This window comes from Oreochromis niloticus, linkage group LG22, assembly GCF_001858045.2.
Source record: "Oreochromis niloticus isolate F11D_XX linkage group LG22, O_niloticus_UMD_NMBU, whole genome shotgun sequence".
NCBI classification, from domain to species: domain Eukaryota; kingdom Metazoa; phylum Chordata; class Actinopteri; order Cichliformes; family Cichlidae; genus Oreochromis; species Oreochromis niloticus.
The window spans coordinates 17,392,165-17,412,035 of record NC_031985.2 but is presented as its reverse complement, the minus strand read 5'-3'; the positions used below and the strand labels follow the sequence as shown (position 1 = coordinate 17,412,035).

The window sequence follows — 19,871 nt, the reverse complement described above, 5'->3', positions numbered from 1 at the left end:
AACTTTAGACATTTTATCTTTTTTCCCCCCCTCAGCACTTCACTTGTCTTTCACTTCCTCAGGATTGTCTCAGTATTTTATAGCTGAAAATCCCTCTGCACCTCAATGACCCTTCCAGTCATCCTTTTCATTTAAATGAGATCACGTCTCCATGATGGACTCGTAAAAAGGGCCCAACTCAGAAGGAAGCAAACATGTACTGAAACATTTCTATAATGACTGGTATGTAGAATTTAAAGAATGGTAAGCTCTCACTGCAGTTTCATAATCGCTGACAGACATTCTTGTTCATCAGCGCGTCAGGTCTGTGACTGTCGTATCAGCGTGAGCAGAAAGCGTGTTCGTGCCTGTGAACGTGTAGCTGTTGAGTATTTGGTCTAGGTGTAAATTTTTCAGTTTGCAATCACAGCTGTGTTGATAGATGCCTGTCGTGCCAACACTTCCACTTCACACCCAGACTGAGTCAGATGTCGCGCACACGCGGCATCTAAACACTTCCAGTAAGCTGCGTATCTGGCATTACATTTTTCGGTACAATTTCAAAAATGCTCACAGGTCACACTGATACTGATACTTATCACTGTGACCTGTGACAAATACTAGGGATATAGTCAACCACAGTTTTTTTTTATATTCCTCATAAAATGTACACTGTATGGACATAAGTACTGGGCCACCAACAGGAGCTGTTCAGCCATGGTACCCATGCTGTGAAACTGCTGGCACACAGTTTTTGTGCTGATGCTAATGCCAGAGGATGTTGTAACTGTATGTAGAGTGCCACTTTGTGGATGAGTTACTGTTGTACCTAAACACTTCCAATAAGCAACGTTCATGTCCGTAAATATGTCCCTTATTTACGGCACATACTTCATTTGGTCTATTGGTATATCGGATGCCCTTCCTGACACCCAAGGGATTTGCTTCTCCTCTCAGGGTTGAACTGGGGACCTTTGACTTGTTAGGTGAAGAAGTGTAAACCACTAGGGCCACATGCTCCTAAAGATCTCCACCTTTCAGTAATACCATTTACATTTGCTTGTGGAATATCTAGGAGGAAGAAATTTCACAAACTGACTTGTTGCAACGGTGGCGTCCTATTAGAGTACCCAGGATGAATTTGGTGAGCTCTTTAGAATGACCCGTTCTTTCACAAATAATTGTAAAATCAGACCGCATGCCTAGGTGCTTATTTCATAAATCTGAATTCAAAGATAAAGTGGTGTAGAGTACCTTTGTCCATACAGTGTATCATGTAAAAAGAAAAACGCGTGAATTTTTTGAAACAATTGAAATGATTAAATAAACACATTGTTTACGTATCAAGGGTGAAAGATTTATTGAACTTAATATTGACCTTCAAAATGAGGACATAACTGTTGATCGGGGGATCAATTACATGCATGTTTGAGTCAGGTCCTACATTATCAGTACGCACACAGCCCTACTGTTGTCCCACAAAGACAAAAAAATACTCCTCAAATATTCATTAAAGTCTGCTTCATTAAAAGATTCATCTGTTGTGATTAGCGTTCTTCTGAATCCTTTGGTCTGGACACCTTCAAAAAGACAAAACATCCATCTCCAAAACTTAAAATCAGCTCAACATTTTATGTGTAAACTCTACGACATTCATTCAAACAGCAGTAAAATTACAAGTCGTGTAAACTTGTTTTCTCTTATTAATCTTTGCAGAAGCAAATAAAATCATCTACCTCTCGTCTAATCAAAAGGATTTGTAATATAATAAAAGGCACATAAGCAGGAGCTGGCAAGCTAAATAAATGAAAATGTCACCATTTTCACATTCAATGCATTCGGCCTGGGATAAAATCTGTGGTTCTTCTCGTTAAAATAAGAAAAAGAGATGCACTGTAGTGAGACAATAAATAAACATGAAATCACTGTTGAGAGAAAAACAATCACAATCTGTTCAACTTCACATCCACAAATAGAGGGAAAAGTCAAATTTCACTACAATCAAAATACAAATAAAACAACTATTTTTTCACAATTTTGAAGTAATTCTGAAATATATTTTGGACTTTGCTTTGTGTTGTTTCACCTACCTACACTAAAATAAAATTTAAAATAAAATGAAATGAAATGTTTGGGGTTTTTTTTCGTGCTTATTTATATCACCTAAAAGCAACAAAGCTATGTCTAGGTAACTGCCACGCATGCCACTTCATATCTATGCGTGAGAAAAAAAGGAAAAAATATGTATATATACTTGTTTTGTTGCAAATTTCATTTTGGCAAATTAACAGATATACTAAATGAAACTACTTCAGCTCACTAACGTCTCTAATTTTACTCAGATTGTGGGATACTGAGTAAGAGTAGCGGTGTTAGTGGTCCCCATGGATACACTACCAAATAAACAAACAAACAAACAAAAAACCTGTCCTAAAAAAACAAAAAACAAACAAACAAAAAAACCCCACCTATTTAAAATAAATCTAATTGGAAACAAAAAACTGAAAGAAGGCGTTTCTCAGATGTTTGAGAAAAGTGCTAAAGTGGTTTAGCAATATTCAACTTAACTATGGCTATCGCGTCGCCCTATTGCTTTTTTTTCTTGAGCAGCACAAACCGGTTCCTGGTTGTTCCACACGTCTGCCGTCGGCCAAGAGGATGGAAAAGTTCTTCAAATCTAGAAATCAGGCCCTCTCAGGCAGTCCTCTGTGTGTGTTTGGCCAAATAAAGAGCTGCTGACAGAAAACTGGTCCGACCTGATCTGATTGTTATCACTGAAAGGACCGGGATCTCATCCTCTGGGATTGGACAGTCACACCCGAGCAGGGATAAATCCTATCTGCAAAAACATTTCAGTATTTTTTTAACCTGCTTGGAGTAAAGATTAGTCAGGCTCCCATACAAATAAACCCCCCTTTTTTTCTATTCACAACTTATATAACGGTATATAAGCTGTGCTGATGGTTATTTGCAAATACCATCTTCTGTGATCTGTGTGATCGATTTAAACTGACATTATAATGAACTGTAACATGCACTACACGTGTGTAAAGCACTAAACAGCAGAGGAAATTCACACAACACATTACTGAAGGACTTTGCTTTAGGAGGCATGACTCGACAGAGGTAGGTAACAACGACTAAGTCCAAGATGACGAATACAAGTCTAGCTTATAATTACAGACTCAGAGAGACATGTTTATGAGAGGCACGACCACTCTGTGCCAGAAGCTACTACTATTACAGCTCCGAAGAGAAGGTAGGCAAGAAATGTCCTATAAAACCACCACTGGTTTCCTCTCTGCGTCCGTTTTTTTAAGCCGTGGCAGCAAACTTCCACAGGGCTTCTCGCTCAAACTCCTCCATCTCCTCCTCCAGGGAGTCGTCGTCCTTCTTCCCGTCGCCCTCTAAAACATCCACCATGTCTTCCAAAATGTCTGCCACGTCCTCAGCAAAGTCGCTGAAACGAATCCTGTCGTGGATGAACACACCGTCCTCAAAGTAGTCTGCGGTCAGCCTCCTGAACCTATCCTTGCTCTCTGATGATGACCTTTCAAGCTTGCTCAGGTAGCCCTCCAGAAGTTCCTCAAACTCGGACAGCTCCACTGGATAGAGCCCCTCCTTGCTGGCGCAGTCCTCCATGGAAGTGCAGCCCAGCTGGGGACGGACATTGCGTTGGAGCTTTTGCTCCTGGTCTCTCCAGAAATCGTTGTTGTGATGCTGATGAGGATGGCGAGGCTGCTGATGGTGATGTTGGTGCTGGTGGTTTTTAGCAGACCGGCTGTGCCACGGTTTCTCCTTCCTCCTCTCCTCTCTGTCCATTCTCCTCTCACCCTTCTTGCTCTCCCACTCATCCTGGTGTTTCCTCCAAGCCTCTTTATGAGAGTTTTGCTTTTGAGGCTTCCAGTCTTTCTCGTTCTTCTCCTCTTTGTCTCTCCACCCTTCCTCTTTGCTGTCTTTCCACTGTTTTTCTCCTCTTTGCTCCCTCTCGTCTTTGTGCCTCCAGTCTTCATCCTTCTTGTCTTTCCACTGTTTTTCTCCTCTTTGCTCCCTCTCGTCTTTGTGCCTCCAGTCTTCATCCTTCTTGTCTTTCCACTGTTTTTCTCCTCTTTGCTCCCTCTCGTCTTTGTGTCTCCAGTCTTCCTCCTTCTTGTCTTTCCACTCTTTTTTTCCTCGTCCCTCCCTCTCGTCTTTGTGCCTCCATTCGCCCTCCTTATCTTTCCACTCTTTTTCCCCCTTTCTCTGCTTCTTCTCTTCTTTGTCCCTCCATTCTCCCTCGTTGTTGTGCTTCCACCCTTTCTCTCCTCCCCTCTCCTCTTTCTTGTAGTGGTCCCGCTCATTGTGTTTGCCTTTGTTCCCTTTCCATTTGGACTCCTGGGGCTTCTTCTTCCCCCACATCTCAACTTCTTTGGAGAGTTTCCTTTGGATCTCCTCCAAGTGATCCCTGACCTGTTTTCTCTTGCCTCCATCTTTTTTCATTGCGTCCAGCCTTTTCTTGCTCTCCTCCAAAAGAACCTTCTGCCGCTGGAGTTCTTCCTTCAGCCTTCCTCCCTGCTTTGTGTCCCTCCCCCTCTCTGGTCCAGGTGTTTTCTGGTTACTTTGACCATCTTTGTCTTCAGGCTGTGGGGCCGAACTAGATGCAGCTGGAAGTATTTCCTGATCAGCTGTGAAGGATTTAATATATATCAAAGTTAAAATGACCCTGGTCGTTACCAGTGTGTCTCTACGCATGCAGGATACAATCAATAAGTATAAACTTAAAGGGCGATGTAGTTGTCACATTATACCTGCGAGCTGGCTGAGTTCAGTCACTCTGGCTCTGAGAGTCTCGAGCTCTCTCTTCAGCTCTGGCAGAGATGACAGCTCCTCCTTCAGCTTTGCATTTTCTTTTTCCAGATCTGCTTCACCCTTTTTATCGTCACTTGCTGCTAACGCCTTCAGTGCAGAGTCAAGTTCTTCTTTCTTAGACTGAGAAATATGGTCAAATAGTGACAGTTTATAATGTGGACAAAGCCGTAGGTAAATTAAGGTGCTGCACAACTTGTGTAACAATTAAAAACATTCATTGAAACATCATAAAACCAATTAAAACTAAATAATTAGCATCAGTGTGACTCCATACTGACCTGAAGTTGAGCCTCTAGCTGAACGATTTGTTGGTTTTCCTGTGTCAGTTTATCCAATAGCTCTTTCATATCCTGTGGATCACTGCTAAGCCCGTCCTGGATTTAAAATCATTGGCACATGAATAAAACACATATTTTTTAAAAATTTCTATCTCTTTATGTTTGTTTTTAAAATTTTAATAGCACATGATCATGTGAAGTAGGAATCTGTGGAAACAGACCTGGCTTTGTTCTCCGTCACTCAGATCGGAGGCGTCAAAGTCACCTGTCAGACAGGAAGACAACGTTTTAAAACGAGTCCTTCCACAGGCACTTTCACTGACACACAACTGCCATGCTGTCTTTCAAGATGCTCAAGTGCACTCTTTGAGCTCAGGCCACTCTCTGCACACCACACCAACTGTTTTTCTTTTCCATTTCATTAATAAGTATGGCATATTTTGCCTTCAACACCGTGTGACTGCAGTAGACACATTCCCATTTAATTTAAACCCCAGAAAACATTCAGTGAGTCCTTCAAAAATATTATAGAGAGCGTTAAAATTCAGAATGCATGTTATTTGCCTTTTTCTGCTGCTGCAGCACCAACTGTCAGCCCAGATAAGTGCTTGGGCAAGCTATTGAGCATTAGCCAGTGAGCGCAGAAGCTTACACTGCTGCCTTATCTTTAGCTCTGGACCTACCATTATCCAGGTCACTGTGGAAACCTGTTGACATAGTAGAGCTTAGTCAACAAGATCTGAAAGCAGACATCTAACTATTGCTGACAACAGCAAATAAAGGCGCTTATGTAACTCGTAAATACTGTCATTGTCAAACAGAAACTGTGAAATGATGGAAATTTATGGCAATATTTACTCTAAACACTTAATGCTGCCTAACACTGCCAAACTCTGATGCTGTGTAGGAAGATCACAGTTTCTTTTCTGACATTTTAACATACAGTGCTGTGCTAAAGTCTTGAGCCAACCCCTCATTTCTTTATGTTTTGATGGGACACAAACATATACCGAAACATGGCATATGAGACAAAAACAGAGCTTGTACAATTCTAAAAAGTTTTAAAGTTGTTTTCTAAAGATTCATCTAAAGAAATGGGAACAGATTATCTGTTTTTTGCAACAGGCTGCTCATAAAAACCATTGTTTTCTTTTCTGTTGTGTGCAGACAAAACACTGGTTTGTCCGTTTATGCTTGAATGATTCATAGGTCAGAGGACTCTGAAAATGGTCAGGAAAACCTGAGAACTATTGCTCAAAAGCACTTTAAAGCAAAGTTTAAAGATACACAGTGGGGCTCAAGATTTTTGCACAGTTCTATAAATATTATGATTTATGGTATTAAAACATTCACTCTTACTGTTAATGTGCAGCATACAAATTGTAGCCACAATATTGCACTAAATCAAACAATAAAAGCAGAACCAAGCTCGCTAACTTAGTTATGAGAGGAACTGACCTGAGAGAAAGAGGGAACCTAGAAATAGCAAGACCAGAGCACCCACAATGCATTTGTTCAAGGAGAACCATGGCTTTTCCTCCTTCTTCTCAGCCAGCTTGAATTCTACTTCCTCTTCCTCATCCTCCTCGTCTGATGTTCTTGGTCTCTGTGCCTCAAAGGTGGGCACATTTCTCCGCCGCAGTCCATCATCAAAGCTGCCTGTGTCACCCGAGTCATACCTAATGGAAGGCTCTAAGAAAGGAAAAACGTAAAAAGAAAAAAAGAAGAAATTCTAAGCACGAGAAAGAAATGGCAAGACAGCAAAGACCTGTCACATTTTCTGATGTATTTTTGTGACAGATGATGATAATGTGCCTAAACCTAAACCACATGTATTCAACTGTGGGCTGGAGTCACTTCAACAAATCATCTCAACATCTGTGGCATCTTTGTCAGAAGTGAATAATTATGTGCTGGCCGACTTCCTCACGCAAAATACCAGACTCTAAGTGAGCAAATGAGCTGCAAAACACAACAGCGTGTAAACAGCATGTGAAAAGTGTCTGACAAAAAAAGCGACTGCTGGTTCTCAGAATGGATGACATTTTCTCACTAAATTACAACAACAGTAATTTCATGCATGGGGGTTTCTTCATTTTCTCAGTGGGGTGTGGGCTCTCCTGTCATACTGATAAATCACTTTCCAGCTGCTAGCGAGACATAGATAAGAAACATGTTAACAAATTCTCTCATTTTTCTGCTTTTATCAACTTGTGCCTATTATAAAGCACCACTTACTTTCCTCAAAAGCTGCAGAGGCAGCTGGGAAAACCTGCTAAGAGCCCCAGAGCCTGGGACCCAGATGGAAATATTTAAACGCAGGATGCTCACTTTATGTCACTTTACAAATAAGATCAGCTGTAATATTGTTACAGGTACAACGTTGACTTAAGGTCCGTAAAATGTTATCTTATCTTGAGATCGAGTATAAAAGAGGGTTACTATGTCAACATCAAGCTTTAAGACATCCATTATTAAAAGACAAAGACAAAGGACAAATGAAGAAGAAAAAAAGTATCTACAGTAGAGGAAGAAACAGATAAAGCCCTGACACAGGACCTGGATTTCAGTTGATCCATCGACTGTTCACTAAAGTCTCAACAGAAATAGTCTTAGTGGAAGGATGGCTGTCAAGAAGCCATTCTTAATGAAGAAAAAAGAGAAAAGCCAGAATTATGCCAAATTACACAAGAACTGGACTGAAAAATAACTGGAAACAGTTCTTTTGTAGTGATGAATCCACATTTGTATTTCAAATTGTCACCAATGTGTACAGAGGATGTCAGGAGAGAGGTGCAACAGTGATTGTCTATTCAATTCAGTTTTATTTATACAACACCAAATCACAACTACAGTTGCCTCAAGATCTACAGAGAAAAACCCAACAGTTACATGATCCCCTATGAGCAAGCACTTTGGCGACAGTAGGAAGGAAAAACTTCCTTTTAAAAGGAAGAAACCTCAGACAGAACCAGGCTCAGGGAAGGGCGGCCATCTGCTGTGACTGGTTGGGGTGAGAGAAAGAAGGCAGGATAAAAGACATGCTGTGGAAGAGAGCCAGAGAGCCACCATATTTTACAGATGGCTGTAAAACATGGTGGAGGCTTTGTCATGGGGCCTCATTTTGGCCAGTAGTGTTGGTAATCTTGTAAGATCTGATGAAATTCTGAACATAGTAAAGATTTTGATTCACCTGCAGTATCCATCTGGAAATGTCTAATTTGAAACAACTTAATTTTAGTCATGAGAATGATCTCAAACATGCTACCAGTGAAGTAAAAGCATACCTGGATAGAAAAAACACAATGAAACACTATCAGCCATGGATTGGCCTCCCCAGAGCCTGGACCTCACCATTATTGAAGCAGTGTGGGAGAACAGAACAAAAGGCAGCCAACATCCAAAGAAGAGCTTTGGATGTCCTTGCGGAGTACTATTCCTGAAGACCACTTAAAGAAGAACGCTTGCCAAAGAGAGGCTATGGTGAAGAAGATGGTCATATCATATACTGACTTTCAGCCTCGTTAGCATGTTGTATTTTCATTTAATGTTAGTGCATATTTTAAGAAATCACTGCACTTATTTCCTATTTTTCTAGTAGAATATAAAGAAATGAAGACTTTTGCACAGTAATGTATATTTCTAACTGCGCACAGAAAGAGGAGACAGACGTTCACAAGACTCCAACAACAAATTTTTGCTCTGACTTCAGCCTCTGGTGTCCATTTCCCACAGTGAATAAGAAGACCGGTTCCCCAGAAATGAGAAACTTGTGTTGTTTAATTACATTTTCTTATTGCGCTAGTTTTCTTTTTTTGTTACATCTCTAATTTTATTTAAGCTTTTGTCCTGCTTGTTGAAAAAAGATATTTTATCTCTCATCTAAAAGAAGATAGTCAATTTAAGTTTTAGAAAATAAATTTTGCAGGATTCAGAGAATATATCATAGCAGGATCTTCCACACTCTTTGATTTACAACCTCTTAAAATGAGGTTACGTGCTTGAAGCTATTTGCATACCATGGCTTTACTGTGGATTTCCAATCACACTGTTTTTGCCATCACTGATAATTTCATGTGAAGATATTTTGAAAGAATCTATTTCTACTGAGGAAAAAAAAAAAATCAAAGAAAAGTAGAATACACAGCCGTGTGTGTCTGGCTGGATTTGGGAATACTGTGCGAGTGCCTTTACATTTACTGAAACGCTTATGTAGGATAATCAAATACCTTCTTCATCGTCTCTCTCATCTTGCCTCACTGGCTCCGATGGCTTTGCGGGCTCATTTTTAACAGCCGCCTCCTCATCTGCCTCAGCTGAACCAACAGTCTCTGGTGCAGGACTTTCATCAGTAGGATGTTCTGTCACCAGGCTCTCGGGGACTGGGCTTTGTGACTCTGTGCTGTCTGGAACAAAGCTGATATCAGCTTCAACATGAGACGGGAGATCCGTGGCTGTAAGGGTCTCGGTGGGGATCTTAACCTCGGGTTCAGCACTGAAGACTTGACTCTCCCCAGGAGGACTCGCGGGAATCAGTCCAGCATCAGCAGGCTTCTGGAGCTCATGCTCTGCAGAGATCGGGATCTCAGTCATCTGAGGTGCAGAGCAGGACTCCTCGGACTCGACTGGGGGGACTTCAACAGCTGGAATATCCAGTGGAGCCCCCATGTCAATGTTGGTGACAAATGGCATGGCACCTAGGTGCTCATTGTCACTGGGAGAACTGGTTACAATGTCATGGATAACTGGAGGCTGACTCTCCAAATCCACATCTGGTGGGTCGAGAAGGCTGGGTGGGAGAGGGCTCATACGGGATGGACTAGAAGGGACAGGACCCTCACTGGACTCTGGAGAGGTCTCTTGACACACCTTATGACAAGGACAAAAATGTAACTGTCATTTTAATTAACCTTCAAATAACAGAGTGGTGGTTAAACTGTTAAATACTTCAGTGTTGACTGTTCCTGCACAAAATATTTTAAACATGTCTGCTAACGAGATGTTTGTTTAGAAATGTCATGAATGAATGAAAAAGAAACACCCTGTCTATGATGACTTCATTTGTTGCTCAAAGTGTTAACGAGTAACCGTTCACTTGCATGAATCTAAAAAGTAATTCTGTTTGTACAATTTGTTTATTAAACTTCTTTTTGCATAAAAATGATCACGAATATAACTTATGGCTGTTATTTTCCATTTTATTTTTTGATAAAGTTCTGCAACTTTTACATGTAATTGAGGTCATTTCCCTGCAAACAGCATCGTTTACAGTATTTCTCTTTCATTAAGTGATGCTGACCAGGATTACTTTGACAATTTTATTAACCCTTTAATTGATATTACATGAGCATGACAGTAAGACTGAAGCAGCTGTAAGTTTTTTTTAAGTCAACACGACATCTATCATTATGACATCTGTCATTTTCTGCTTTCAGTGTCTTGATGCAGGCAGGGATACAAAGTCATTATTAAAGATCAATTTTTTATGTGAGAATTTTGAGATTGCAAACTGTACTCTAGTCCTATTGTGTTTAACAGAATGATACATTATATTTTATAAATGTTGGTAGAAATAGTGAGTAATAGCTTTATGTAGATGAATAGAGATGAATCATTACTCTTATTCTACTTACAGGTTTTAAAATTAAAATGTTACATTTTTATTTATTAATTTTTCAGGCATCTGTAAAGTTCAGAAAAGAGCTTCGAGTGTTACTCCTAACAGGCTTTGAAGGGGTAAACATTTAAGATAGAAAGATGGTCATATGACTGTGGTTTTAAAATATGAGTGATGAAGTCATGCTACGTGTTCTTTACCAGGAAGAGAAGGTTAGATAACGCAGCTTAAGTTTTATGGTCAAACTGTGCAAAGTAAACAGTTAATTAGTCACTTCTAGACGTCTTCGGGCCTTCTTAATACATTAAACTCCTACTAATGTGCTGCTGGTGGAAGCTGATGAATGTTCATTTACATGTAAGTCGATCAAAGCTGTCAGCTGCATATTGGGGTAGATGCTGTGTGATTGTTGAGAGTATACAAAGCAACAGAAAGGTTGAGGAGTTAAGTCGTTGTTTAAATAGAGTATGGGCCAAATTCTGTGTGTAAATTTGCCCATGGATATTTTTGGTGCCCACTATAGACTGAAGCAGAAGAGAAAATTCACTGGTAGAAATATGAATAACACTGGATATTTATTTTTATTTTTATTGTGTAAATAGGAATTATTATAACCATCTGTTTCTTCAATTTGTTATGCTAATCAGATTTGTAGTGAAAGGTTATTACAGGTAACATTGTGATAACTATATAGCCAGCAGTTACTACTGGATTTTGGGTGGCAGTGCGTGTATGAATTATGTGCAGTCATATGAAAAAGACTACAGACAGATTACCTGTACTTACAGCAGAAACAGGTTCTACAGTTGTAGACCTGCTACATCAGAAGACCTGATTTAGGAGTTATTGAGACTCTGTACCAGTCCTTGGTAGTTTGAAGTCAAAAGAAACAAGCAGAGGTAAATATTTGAAGGAAATACTTACAAAAATAGTCAGAATACATGGAGTAGGCGTGAGTGTATAGTCCTGCTGGACTTATGCTCATGTTAGTGTGGAGGGCAATGGGAACGCAGACAAAATTGCAAAGTAAGAGTTGAAATTAGAGGCTAACATAATGAAAAGCTCTATTTGGAAATAGGGAGGCAAAGCTTAAGCTTTTTTAATATAATTCAGAGATCTTACATAAGCTTTATGAGACAGGGTGAGGACAAACGAGAAGAAGCTCTATTTCTCTTAAATGGAGGATTGGAAGATAAGATGCAGATAAAAAGATTTTAAAAATTCCTAAGGTTTAAGCTTGAAACTTTTTAGGTGAAATGTGACCATGTTATGAGAAGAAAGGCATGATATTTATTTATAGAGAGCTTGGGGTTTTAAATCATAGATCACTTCCAAAGACCTCCTCACACAAACAATTTGAATCCAGGAAGTGCTCCTACTTAAAATATTTTTGCAGATGTGTCCCCCCCCCCCCCTCTTAAATCTATCCTGATGTGCAAAAATACCCTGAGGTTACACACTGTGGTAAAGTAGGTGGAGCTGCACCTTCTGAGCAGCTACGAAACTCAGAAAAGAAGATGATATTCTGGCTTTCAGCTGTGATCTGTCAAACAGCAATACATTTGGCACAGTTGGTGATCTCAGTCTAAATATGATGTGATTGAATTTTTGTCTTCTTAATGAACTGCTGCGTAGTTACTAACCTGGTGGCCTTCTTCAGATAGTACAGTTTCTATGGGGATGCCAACTGGTTTGAACTCCACAGCAGCTCCTGAAATAACACCGACACAATGCAAAAACAAAGATGTAGAACACAAGAAAAAGTCACAGCTTTAGACACCAGGCAGATATGTTGACTTGTCAGTACCTGCCACCTCCTCGGAGAGACTGGGGACATCCCCCAGGCTCTCTGTGCCATCGTCCACGGGCCCGACATTCTCAATGGCAGCTTCCTGTTGAGTGAGAAGACCTAATGAGAACCGGCTGGTAAAAATTTACACCTGTAGCCATAACCTTGACATTTAGAGTAGCATTCACACTCACCAATGATTACAACTGGCACTGCTTACCAATTAATAATGAAGTCAGATTTTCCTGTAATGATCTTGAAATACTTGATAACAAAAGCTACAAATCACAGTCAAACTACTGTCTGATGAGCTTTTACACATTTTCCAACCCAAACTGACAAAACAATATCCATGCAGCTGTCGTGGGTTTTCTATCCTAACAAACGAGGCTGGGTAACAAGGCCAAGTCATGCTTGCACACTGAGCTGATACACAAAAAAAACTGTGAAGTTGAGTACTGCATGGGATACAAGTTGTTGGTATAAAAGCTGATGTAAAAGCCAGTTATATATAGTTCTGGAAGCAATTAAACAGTAATGACTTCAATAAAAAAATACATTTTACATTCAGTACTTCTGTTTTGAGTGCCACCTCTTAGCTGCTGTTAAACCTCAGTGTGGTCACTGTGAGTGGGAAGCCCGTTTCTGATATTTAATGATTAACAGAAATTTGTGGTTGAAACCACCGCAGCTTTTCTTTCATGACTCAAAAACCCTGCTCCTGCATATCACACCGACTGACTGCAGTTGCCTCTCTGCCACTGAGAATGACAACGTTTCCCAGGGAAGTGCAAGCACACGTGTGTCACTAAATCTGAGGTGCAACATACCAGAAAGACTCAGTTCAGTGTGACTACAATATTATCTTAGTTGGCACAGTGTATACTGGGATATTTGCGTTGCTATAAATACCTTGTGCTGGTCAGATAGCCAAGTGGCATAGAAAGCTATTCCACAGGGGTACATTATTGGATAAAGTATGAGAACTGCTAGAATAGTATAAATAAAACATAAATAAAAGGCAAAAGTGAAATAAATCCTATTTCCATCTGAACTGTGCACATTATCTGCCTGATGAGTCACAATTTGGCGCTCTGCAAACATTCACCAGGATGTCTCCCACTTTAAGCCGCTCTGGGCTGCAGGTTAGGACAAGACAAATTATAAATGAACCAGTATTCACGGAGCAGGATAATAATCATGGTGCTCCAAATGATACCCAGACTTTCCTTAGCTATGCTCATCTCGTCTTACCTCGGGGGAAAGGAGGGTCCAGCTGTTGGTGGAGGAGCCTGTGCTGCCTGTGCTGTTGCTGCTGTCAGACATCGCCCCCGTCAGGCTTAACTTGGCACAGCACACGGGACAGATTGAGCTTTAAAAATCCTGCATATGACGACAGAAACAACGTGTCTTCAGCGAGCACGCCTAATGCACACATGCGAGCCTCATTATCAACATGCAATAACCCGACTACAACGAGTTCAGGTGCATCAGGCGCAGTTGAGAACATTAAAAAAAATGCACAAACTCGATGAGCCGTGTGTGATTTTATGCAGCATTCGCATGCAATTTTGAAAACTACGGTAAAAGAGGGCAGAATCGCGCAGTTGTGGCACAGTTAAAACCTTGCAAACGCAAACGGGATAAAGAGCAGATTGTCGCTGATTCAAGTTATGTAACGGAGGCATCCATAATACACCGCTGCGCAGTGAAACAAAGGCTTCAGTCAGTGCAGAAAACAAGAATCTCCTGACTGCATTCATCGCTACTGCTATTTCCAGCCAGCCATTCATTCAGATCCATTCATCCAGTCAATCTGTGCAGCAGTTAAATGCCCAAAAATGGTCAAGCGCCCCCCCAAACTGCACGGGTACTTCATTGATCCAAGCGTGCAAATAAAGGTCAATACTCACTTATCGGCAACGCTAGCGCGCGCTAAAGTTCTGGTTTGCTCATATAAGAGGTAAATGCTGGGGGGCTGTGGTTGTTGTAGCAACCAAATTCAAGGTTCACTCATGATGGTAAACAAAGGATGGTTGGCTGAATATTCCCACTCCCACTCTTCCGCGTTCTCACTCAGGCCCAGCTGTTAAGCAGGCTGTCCCCGACACGAGCTCGGCTCCATCACCGCGAACGCGAAGAAGACGTTTATTTACCCCGCGTGCTCACACTTGAGTCGCTCGGCGTTTTCCACTTCAAAGCCCTTTGCTTTTGTTTTGTTTTGTTTTGTTTAGCACGAGCACAGCTCCTCTCCTCCTCTGAACTTGGGAACTTCGGGAATTCCAAGTAGCGTCACGTCGACCAACGTGTCTCACATCCAATGGGATTTCACCAAAGCCGCGGGAGCACCCGCCCCCGAATCAAGGCTGGACCAATCGGATAAAAGTGTCGCGTCAGGAAAGCGACGTGCATCCCAGCTTGATTGACGCACGCAGGTGAAAGTGGCAGGTGATGGTCGCGGCTCTTTCTCCTTGGTTTATAATAATACAAGTTCATGTGTGATCCCACAAGATACACACACATATATATATATATACACACACACACACACACACATATATATATATATATATATATATATACAGGAGCCACCAGTCGCTCACTGACACGTCTGCTGAACTATATTTGTACGGGACTTGCCAGAGTGGACAACCCCTTTCCCACTATTGCTCCAATGTGGGCATTCATTTCATCATCTCCTAACCCTTCTCCTCTAAAATTAGTCATTTAAGTGTTTTCTCTGGGATAAGCACTTTCCTTTTTACGCCTCTGTACTCCTAAAGCAAACAACAACATAAAAATGTCTTGTTGACAGCAGTGTGAAAGTTGATTTATTTTATTTGAGGTGTTGAAAGGTAAAGATTGGGCCTGCTCATGTTTACTGTGGTGGTCTATCCCCAGAGGTAAATGTACACATACAGTGGTGTGAAAAAGCATTTGCCCTCCTTCCTTCTTTTTTTTTTGTCACACTTACATGTTTCAGATCATCAAAAAATTAATATCAGAGAAAAATAACACTAGTAAATACAAAATGCTGTTTTTAAGGGATGATTTCAAATATTAAGGCAAAAAGTTATCCAAACCTACCTGGCCCTGTGTGATAAAGGAATTGCATTAATAACCAGTTATTAGGTTTAGGGAGCAATTCTTTATTTCACATAGGGCTGGGTTTGGATAGCTTTTTTCCCCTTAATATTTGAAGTCATCATTTAAATGCTGCATTTTTTATTTGTTCAGGTTATCTTTGTCTAATATTACAATTTGTTTGATGATTGGAAACATGTAAGTGTGACAAATAAGAGGGAAAAATCAGGAAATAGAGAAACACTTTTGCATAAAGATGGATCTCTTAGATTTTATTTATATTGTGCATACTGTAATGCATATTAGCAACAAAAGTAATCCCAGGACTCTTACATTGTAATGTAACAACCTCGCCTTACAATATTAAAGACAAAAAAACATTCATTTGTGCAAGCAAATGAGGACAGTGCATGGGGAGAGAAACCTTCATTACTAACAGGAAGAAATCTTGCACAGAACAAAGCTCGGGGAGGGTGGCCATCTGACAGTGGGGTGAGAAAAGAAGAGCACAAAGCTACTGCAAACAATATAACAATAAATACTCTGCAGGCTTGGGGGATAAGGGAACATTCATCTCAGGATGCAGAAAAACACAGAGAGGACAATGGACAAACTACGGGAAAGAGAGGGCACAAAGATAATAACGTGATGGTGGCATATATTAATAACTGGAAAGTGAAAGAGAGAAAAGCCGAGGATTGCTTAGTATAATGGGCAGCCAGGGTGTATAGCAGCATAAATAAGGGGTGGCTCAGGGTCACATGATCTGTCCCCGATGTGAGCTTGATTAAAAAGGAAAGTTTTAAGCCCCTAAGTAGGAGGGATTTAAGCCCAAGAATCCTCACAGAAGTACTGCAGGCCAAGCTAAAGTGAGCTAGAATAACTTGGTGGTCTCACGGTCTTTATAAGGGTTTCAGGGCAAAGGTCCGTTTAGAATTTATTTAGAAGTAAAAAGTTAAGAGATTCTAGATACACATGTAGGGTGTTTAAAATGCCCATAGGTGTGAAATGATAACATTAGACTATAAATTACAGGCTGGTTAACTAAAACTAATGCTGCTACATACATGAATAATCTCTGAGGTCTTTCTCTTTCTGGCAGCTCCATATTCAGTAACTTTGCCCAATATATCCACTATCCATCCTCTGATTATCTCCAAACCATCTCATCCTTGCCTCTCTAACCTTCATTCTCGATGCTATTCTTTCTTCACATATCAATCGTCTCCACCTGGACTTTCTTCACCTCTATCGTGCAAAGTCTATTGTTTTGGACGGTTGATCCCGAAATATGTAAAAGTCATCCATCTTTACTACCTGCAGACCTCCACCTCTCCAGGCTCTCTTCCACATGCTTCCAGCTATCACTACAGATCACAGTGTTATCTGTTTAATCATAAAAAAAATAAACTACTACTACTGCTACTACTACTACTACTAATAATAAAAAAATACGGAAGCTTGTATAAAATAAACTCTTATAAAAATAAAAACTAAGATACAATGAGAAAATGCATTCTGGAAACGAACTGAAGTGAAAACGGTTTGAAATGTTAAAAATTTAGAGCTAAAATAATAAGAAAAATAGACTGTTGCAGCACCTCGTTGACGTCACCTGTCTTTCAATTGAATAAAACAGTGTCAAAAACTATAATAGACTTAAAACTTTCTCACGATATCACCGCTAAAAACGATTATAAGCTCAGTCTGGGACTGGTTATGCAATCACACCAAAGCATGTCAGCACAGAACTGTGGTCGAACTTTGGACTGAAACTAGATGTTTGCTTTTTTGTTTTTTGTTTTTTTCCCAGATTTTTCCACCCTGATGACGAATTAGGAAATCAAAGAAGAAGTTACGTCAATGTCCTGCGACAGATAGACGTAACCAATAGCAGACGAGTTTTTCCGTCGTATTGACCAATAGGACGAGGCGAGGTCTATTTGAACGGTGAAAAGCGGGCTCGCACGCATTCGAGAGGGAAACAAAGAGAGAGCAAACAATTCGTCGCTGTCGGAAGCGAAATATCTGGAATAGTTGGCTTTTTTAAAACCTCTGGGAAAGTTTGTTAATTAGAAAAAACGAAACAAAAGGTAAGTTCTTAAACTTAACTATTCGTGTTGGGCATTGACAACAACGTATTTTGATTTTAAGACGATAAATACGCACGCATGTTTGTCTTAAAGTCTTGTCGACCTAGCTTGAACGGCTATAGCATAGCTACACTCATGTAGCCTTCCTTTGCTTCTTGCCTTTTTCTCTAATTGTGACCGTTGATGTTTCCCACAGGGTACCACCATGTCTCACAAACAGATCTACTACTCTGACAAATATGACGACGACAAATACGAGTACAGGTACGTAAGACATGCTTTTACGACATGCAGTTAAATTAAGTTTTATTAAGATGATTTTTTGCAGAAAATGTCTCCAACTCGTTACACGACACATCATGAGTATTTTTTTTAATGCCCAACACAGCTGCGTTGACAATGTAATACTACCTTTTCCCCCCCGCAGGCATGTAATGCTACCCAAAGAGCTTGCCAAGCGTGTTCCCAAAACCCATCTTATGTCGGAGACCGAGTGGAGAAACCTTGGTGTCCAACAGAGTCAAGGATGGGTGCATTACATGATTCACCAACCAGGTAATAACTGACAGCCCAGTTATGTCAGCGTCATGATTTTAAATATTGGTTTGGTAGTTTGTGCTTGCGGGTGGGTGTGTGGTGGTGTAGCTTGTTGATAATATTGAACTGAGACAAGTTGTAGTAGTTCATGGTGATCATTTTGCAGGAAAGGCCAACTCAAAATTAGACTAAAACCGCAGCTGATCACTTTCACTACTGTTTTTCTCACCCTGTGATATTACCTTTAACTAAATCTCTGAGAATGACCAGGTGGCAAAGTAGTGTATTGACCAATCGGTAGTCTAAAACAAGGAATTTTAATTTTACAGAAGAGAATAATTTAACATTTAAATAAACAAAGTAATTTAAAACTTAAGTTTTTGCATTTGAGGTGATGCAGATTAGAGGTCACTGCTACTGTATTTTGTGGCCCGGTGTGCCAGCCGGGCACGCCCTCTTGTTAATTAAGAGTTACAAGAGATGTGTTTGCCCCCCCAAAAACTCAAATTGCTGGTTTCCACAAGATAATGAGCCTTTCTTGTTGTTCCACCTCCAGAGCCGCACATCTTGCTGTTCCGACGCCCTCTGCCCAACCCAAAATCATAAAGGAGATTCTCTGGGTCCTTCAGGGACATCAGTCTACCATGTCGCAGATCAACTCATCACCATGCTCTAACTGCCATGTGGGCTGATTTTGCTGGACCTGGAGAAGGACTGCTGCATTTATGAACAGTGATTATGGAATGGATTGTGTTGAAGGAAAAAACTATGACCCACCTATTTGGGGAAAAGACTTCTGCATGTGTTAAGAGCAACACGACGTTTGCCAGAAACCTTCAATTCAGCTTAAACTGTCCTTTTTGACTTAACCTGTCCATCTTGTGAACATGCTTGGATTTTTCCAGCTTTTTAGAACAATTGCTGTAAGATGTGGGGAGTGAAACTTGATCAACCATTTGAGTTATTCTAAGTGCTTTCTGGGTCGAGCTCTAGCAGAATAGTTGGATCCTAAATTGAGTTGGACTTTGAAACCTTGATTTGTGGCTTCAAAGTCTCATGTTGCTGCTTGGTTAAAATGACACTGTAGACTGGCATTTAATGACATTTTGCCATATGCAGATGAGGGAAAGCCTGCATTTGAGTTGGATAGATGCTAATCTTGATCCAGTTTTCTCAAGCATGTATATTAGTTCTGGCTTAATGTCTGGGTCTATACCAATGAGCTGCTCAGTATTTATGAAACGTTTTGCCCTTTCTGAAATAAATGTAATCTTTTAAATCTTAGTGTGGACTTGTGTTTTGATAGTGGCGAAGTGGCTGGTTTACTGAAAATGCAGCATGAACCTGAATGTTGGTGGGGGGGAATCTTTACAACATGGAGTTTTGTGACATTTTCAGCTTGAGCAGAGTTGAATTCAATAAATCTATTTTGGTGCCAGTTTATGTGAGGAAACAAATCTGTATGAAGCACTTGATGGCTTTCCTTGAAATTCACAATTACTACAGGAAGAAGCAACAAGATATTTGGAACTCATAACTGTAAACCTACCAATTAACTGACTTTTGCACCATAGTATGCAAATCTTAATACTTGAACTCCATCAGATCCTGAAAAAACATCTCCATGAACAACTTATTGCATTGGT

At 40.4% G+C, this 19,871-nt stretch overlaps 2 protein-coding genes across 5 annotated transcripts; one reads left to right on the top strand and one right to left on the bottom strand.

The window, feature by feature from the left end:
* Positions 1 to 1,319: 1,319 nt before the first annotated feature.
* On the bottom strand, positions 1,320 to 14,896 carry pbxip1a (pre-B-cell leukemia homeobox interacting protein 1a). 4 transcript variants are annotated; one of them, XM_013275909.3, is made up of 11 exons: positions 14,425 to 14,896; positions 13,766 to 13,894; positions 12,530 to 12,614; positions 12,366 to 12,433; positions 9,335 to 9,974; positions 6,564 to 6,797; positions 5,789 to 5,812; positions 5,327 to 5,370; positions 5,106 to 5,201; positions 4,767 to 4,947; positions 1,320 to 4,643 (listed from the first exon to the last, which is right to left on the bottom strand). In XM_013275909.3, exons 2-11 carry the CDS (start codon positions 13,835 to 13,837, stop codon positions 3,295 to 3,297), a joined length of 2,793 nt encoding a protein of 930 aa, XP_013131363.1. In that variant the 5' UTR covers positions 13,838 to 13,894; positions 14,425 to 14,896; the 3' UTR covers positions 1,320 to 3,294. The 4 variants fall into 4 exon arrangements, with proteins under 4 accessions (XP_013131363.1, XP_019206463.1, XP_019206464.1 ...); XM_019350918.2 differs by having other exon boundaries at positions 14,668 to 14,896; XM_019350919.2 differs by having other exon boundaries at positions 14,681 to 14,896.
* Positions 14,897 to 17,526: 2,630 nt separating this feature from the next.
* On the top strand, positions 17,527 to 19,509 carry cks1b (CDC28 protein kinase regulatory subunit 1B). Its single transcript, XM_003452448.5, has 4 exons — positions 17,527 to 17,688; positions 17,885 to 17,952; positions 18,116 to 18,243; positions 18,782 to 19,509. The coding sequence occupies exons 2-4, from the start codon at positions 17,894 to 17,896 to the stop codon at positions 18,829 to 18,831; spliced, it is 237 nt and encodes a 78-aa protein (XP_003452496.1). The 5' UTR covers positions 17,527 to 17,688; positions 17,885 to 17,893; the 3' UTR covers positions 18,832 to 19,509.
* Positions 19,510 to 19,871: the final 362 nt, after the last annotated feature.

What these genes read in the sequence shown, in the direction of transcription:
- cks1b (XM_003452448.5), top strand. Translation starts at nt 17,894, where the DNA reads ATGTCTCACAAACAGATCTACTACTCTGACAAATATGACGACGACAAA. An exon ending in GACGACAAATACGAGTACAG is followed by an intron (nt 17,953 to 18,115) that starts GTACGTAAGACA and finishes TCCCCCCCGCAG; the next exon opens with GCATGTAATGCTACCCAAAG. An exon ending in TTACATGATTCACCAACCAG is followed by an intron (nt 18,244 to 18,781) that starts GTAATAACTGAC and finishes TTCCACCTCCAG; the next exon opens with AGCCGCACATCTTGCTGTTC.
- pbxip1a (XM_013275909.3), bottom strand. Translation starts at nt 13,837, where the DNA reads ATGTCTGACAGCAGCAACAGCACAGGCAGCACAGGCTCCTCCACCAAC. An exon ending in GGACCCTCCTTTCCCCCGAG is followed by an intron (nt 12,615 to 13,765) that starts GTAAGACGAGAT and finishes CTCACTCAACAG; the next exon opens with GAAGCTGCCATTGAGAATGT. An exon ending in CCACAGTGACCTGGATAATG is followed by an intron (nt 5,371 to 5,788) that starts GTAGGTCCAGAG and finishes CCTGTCTGACAG; the next exon opens with GTGACTTTGACGCCTCCGAT.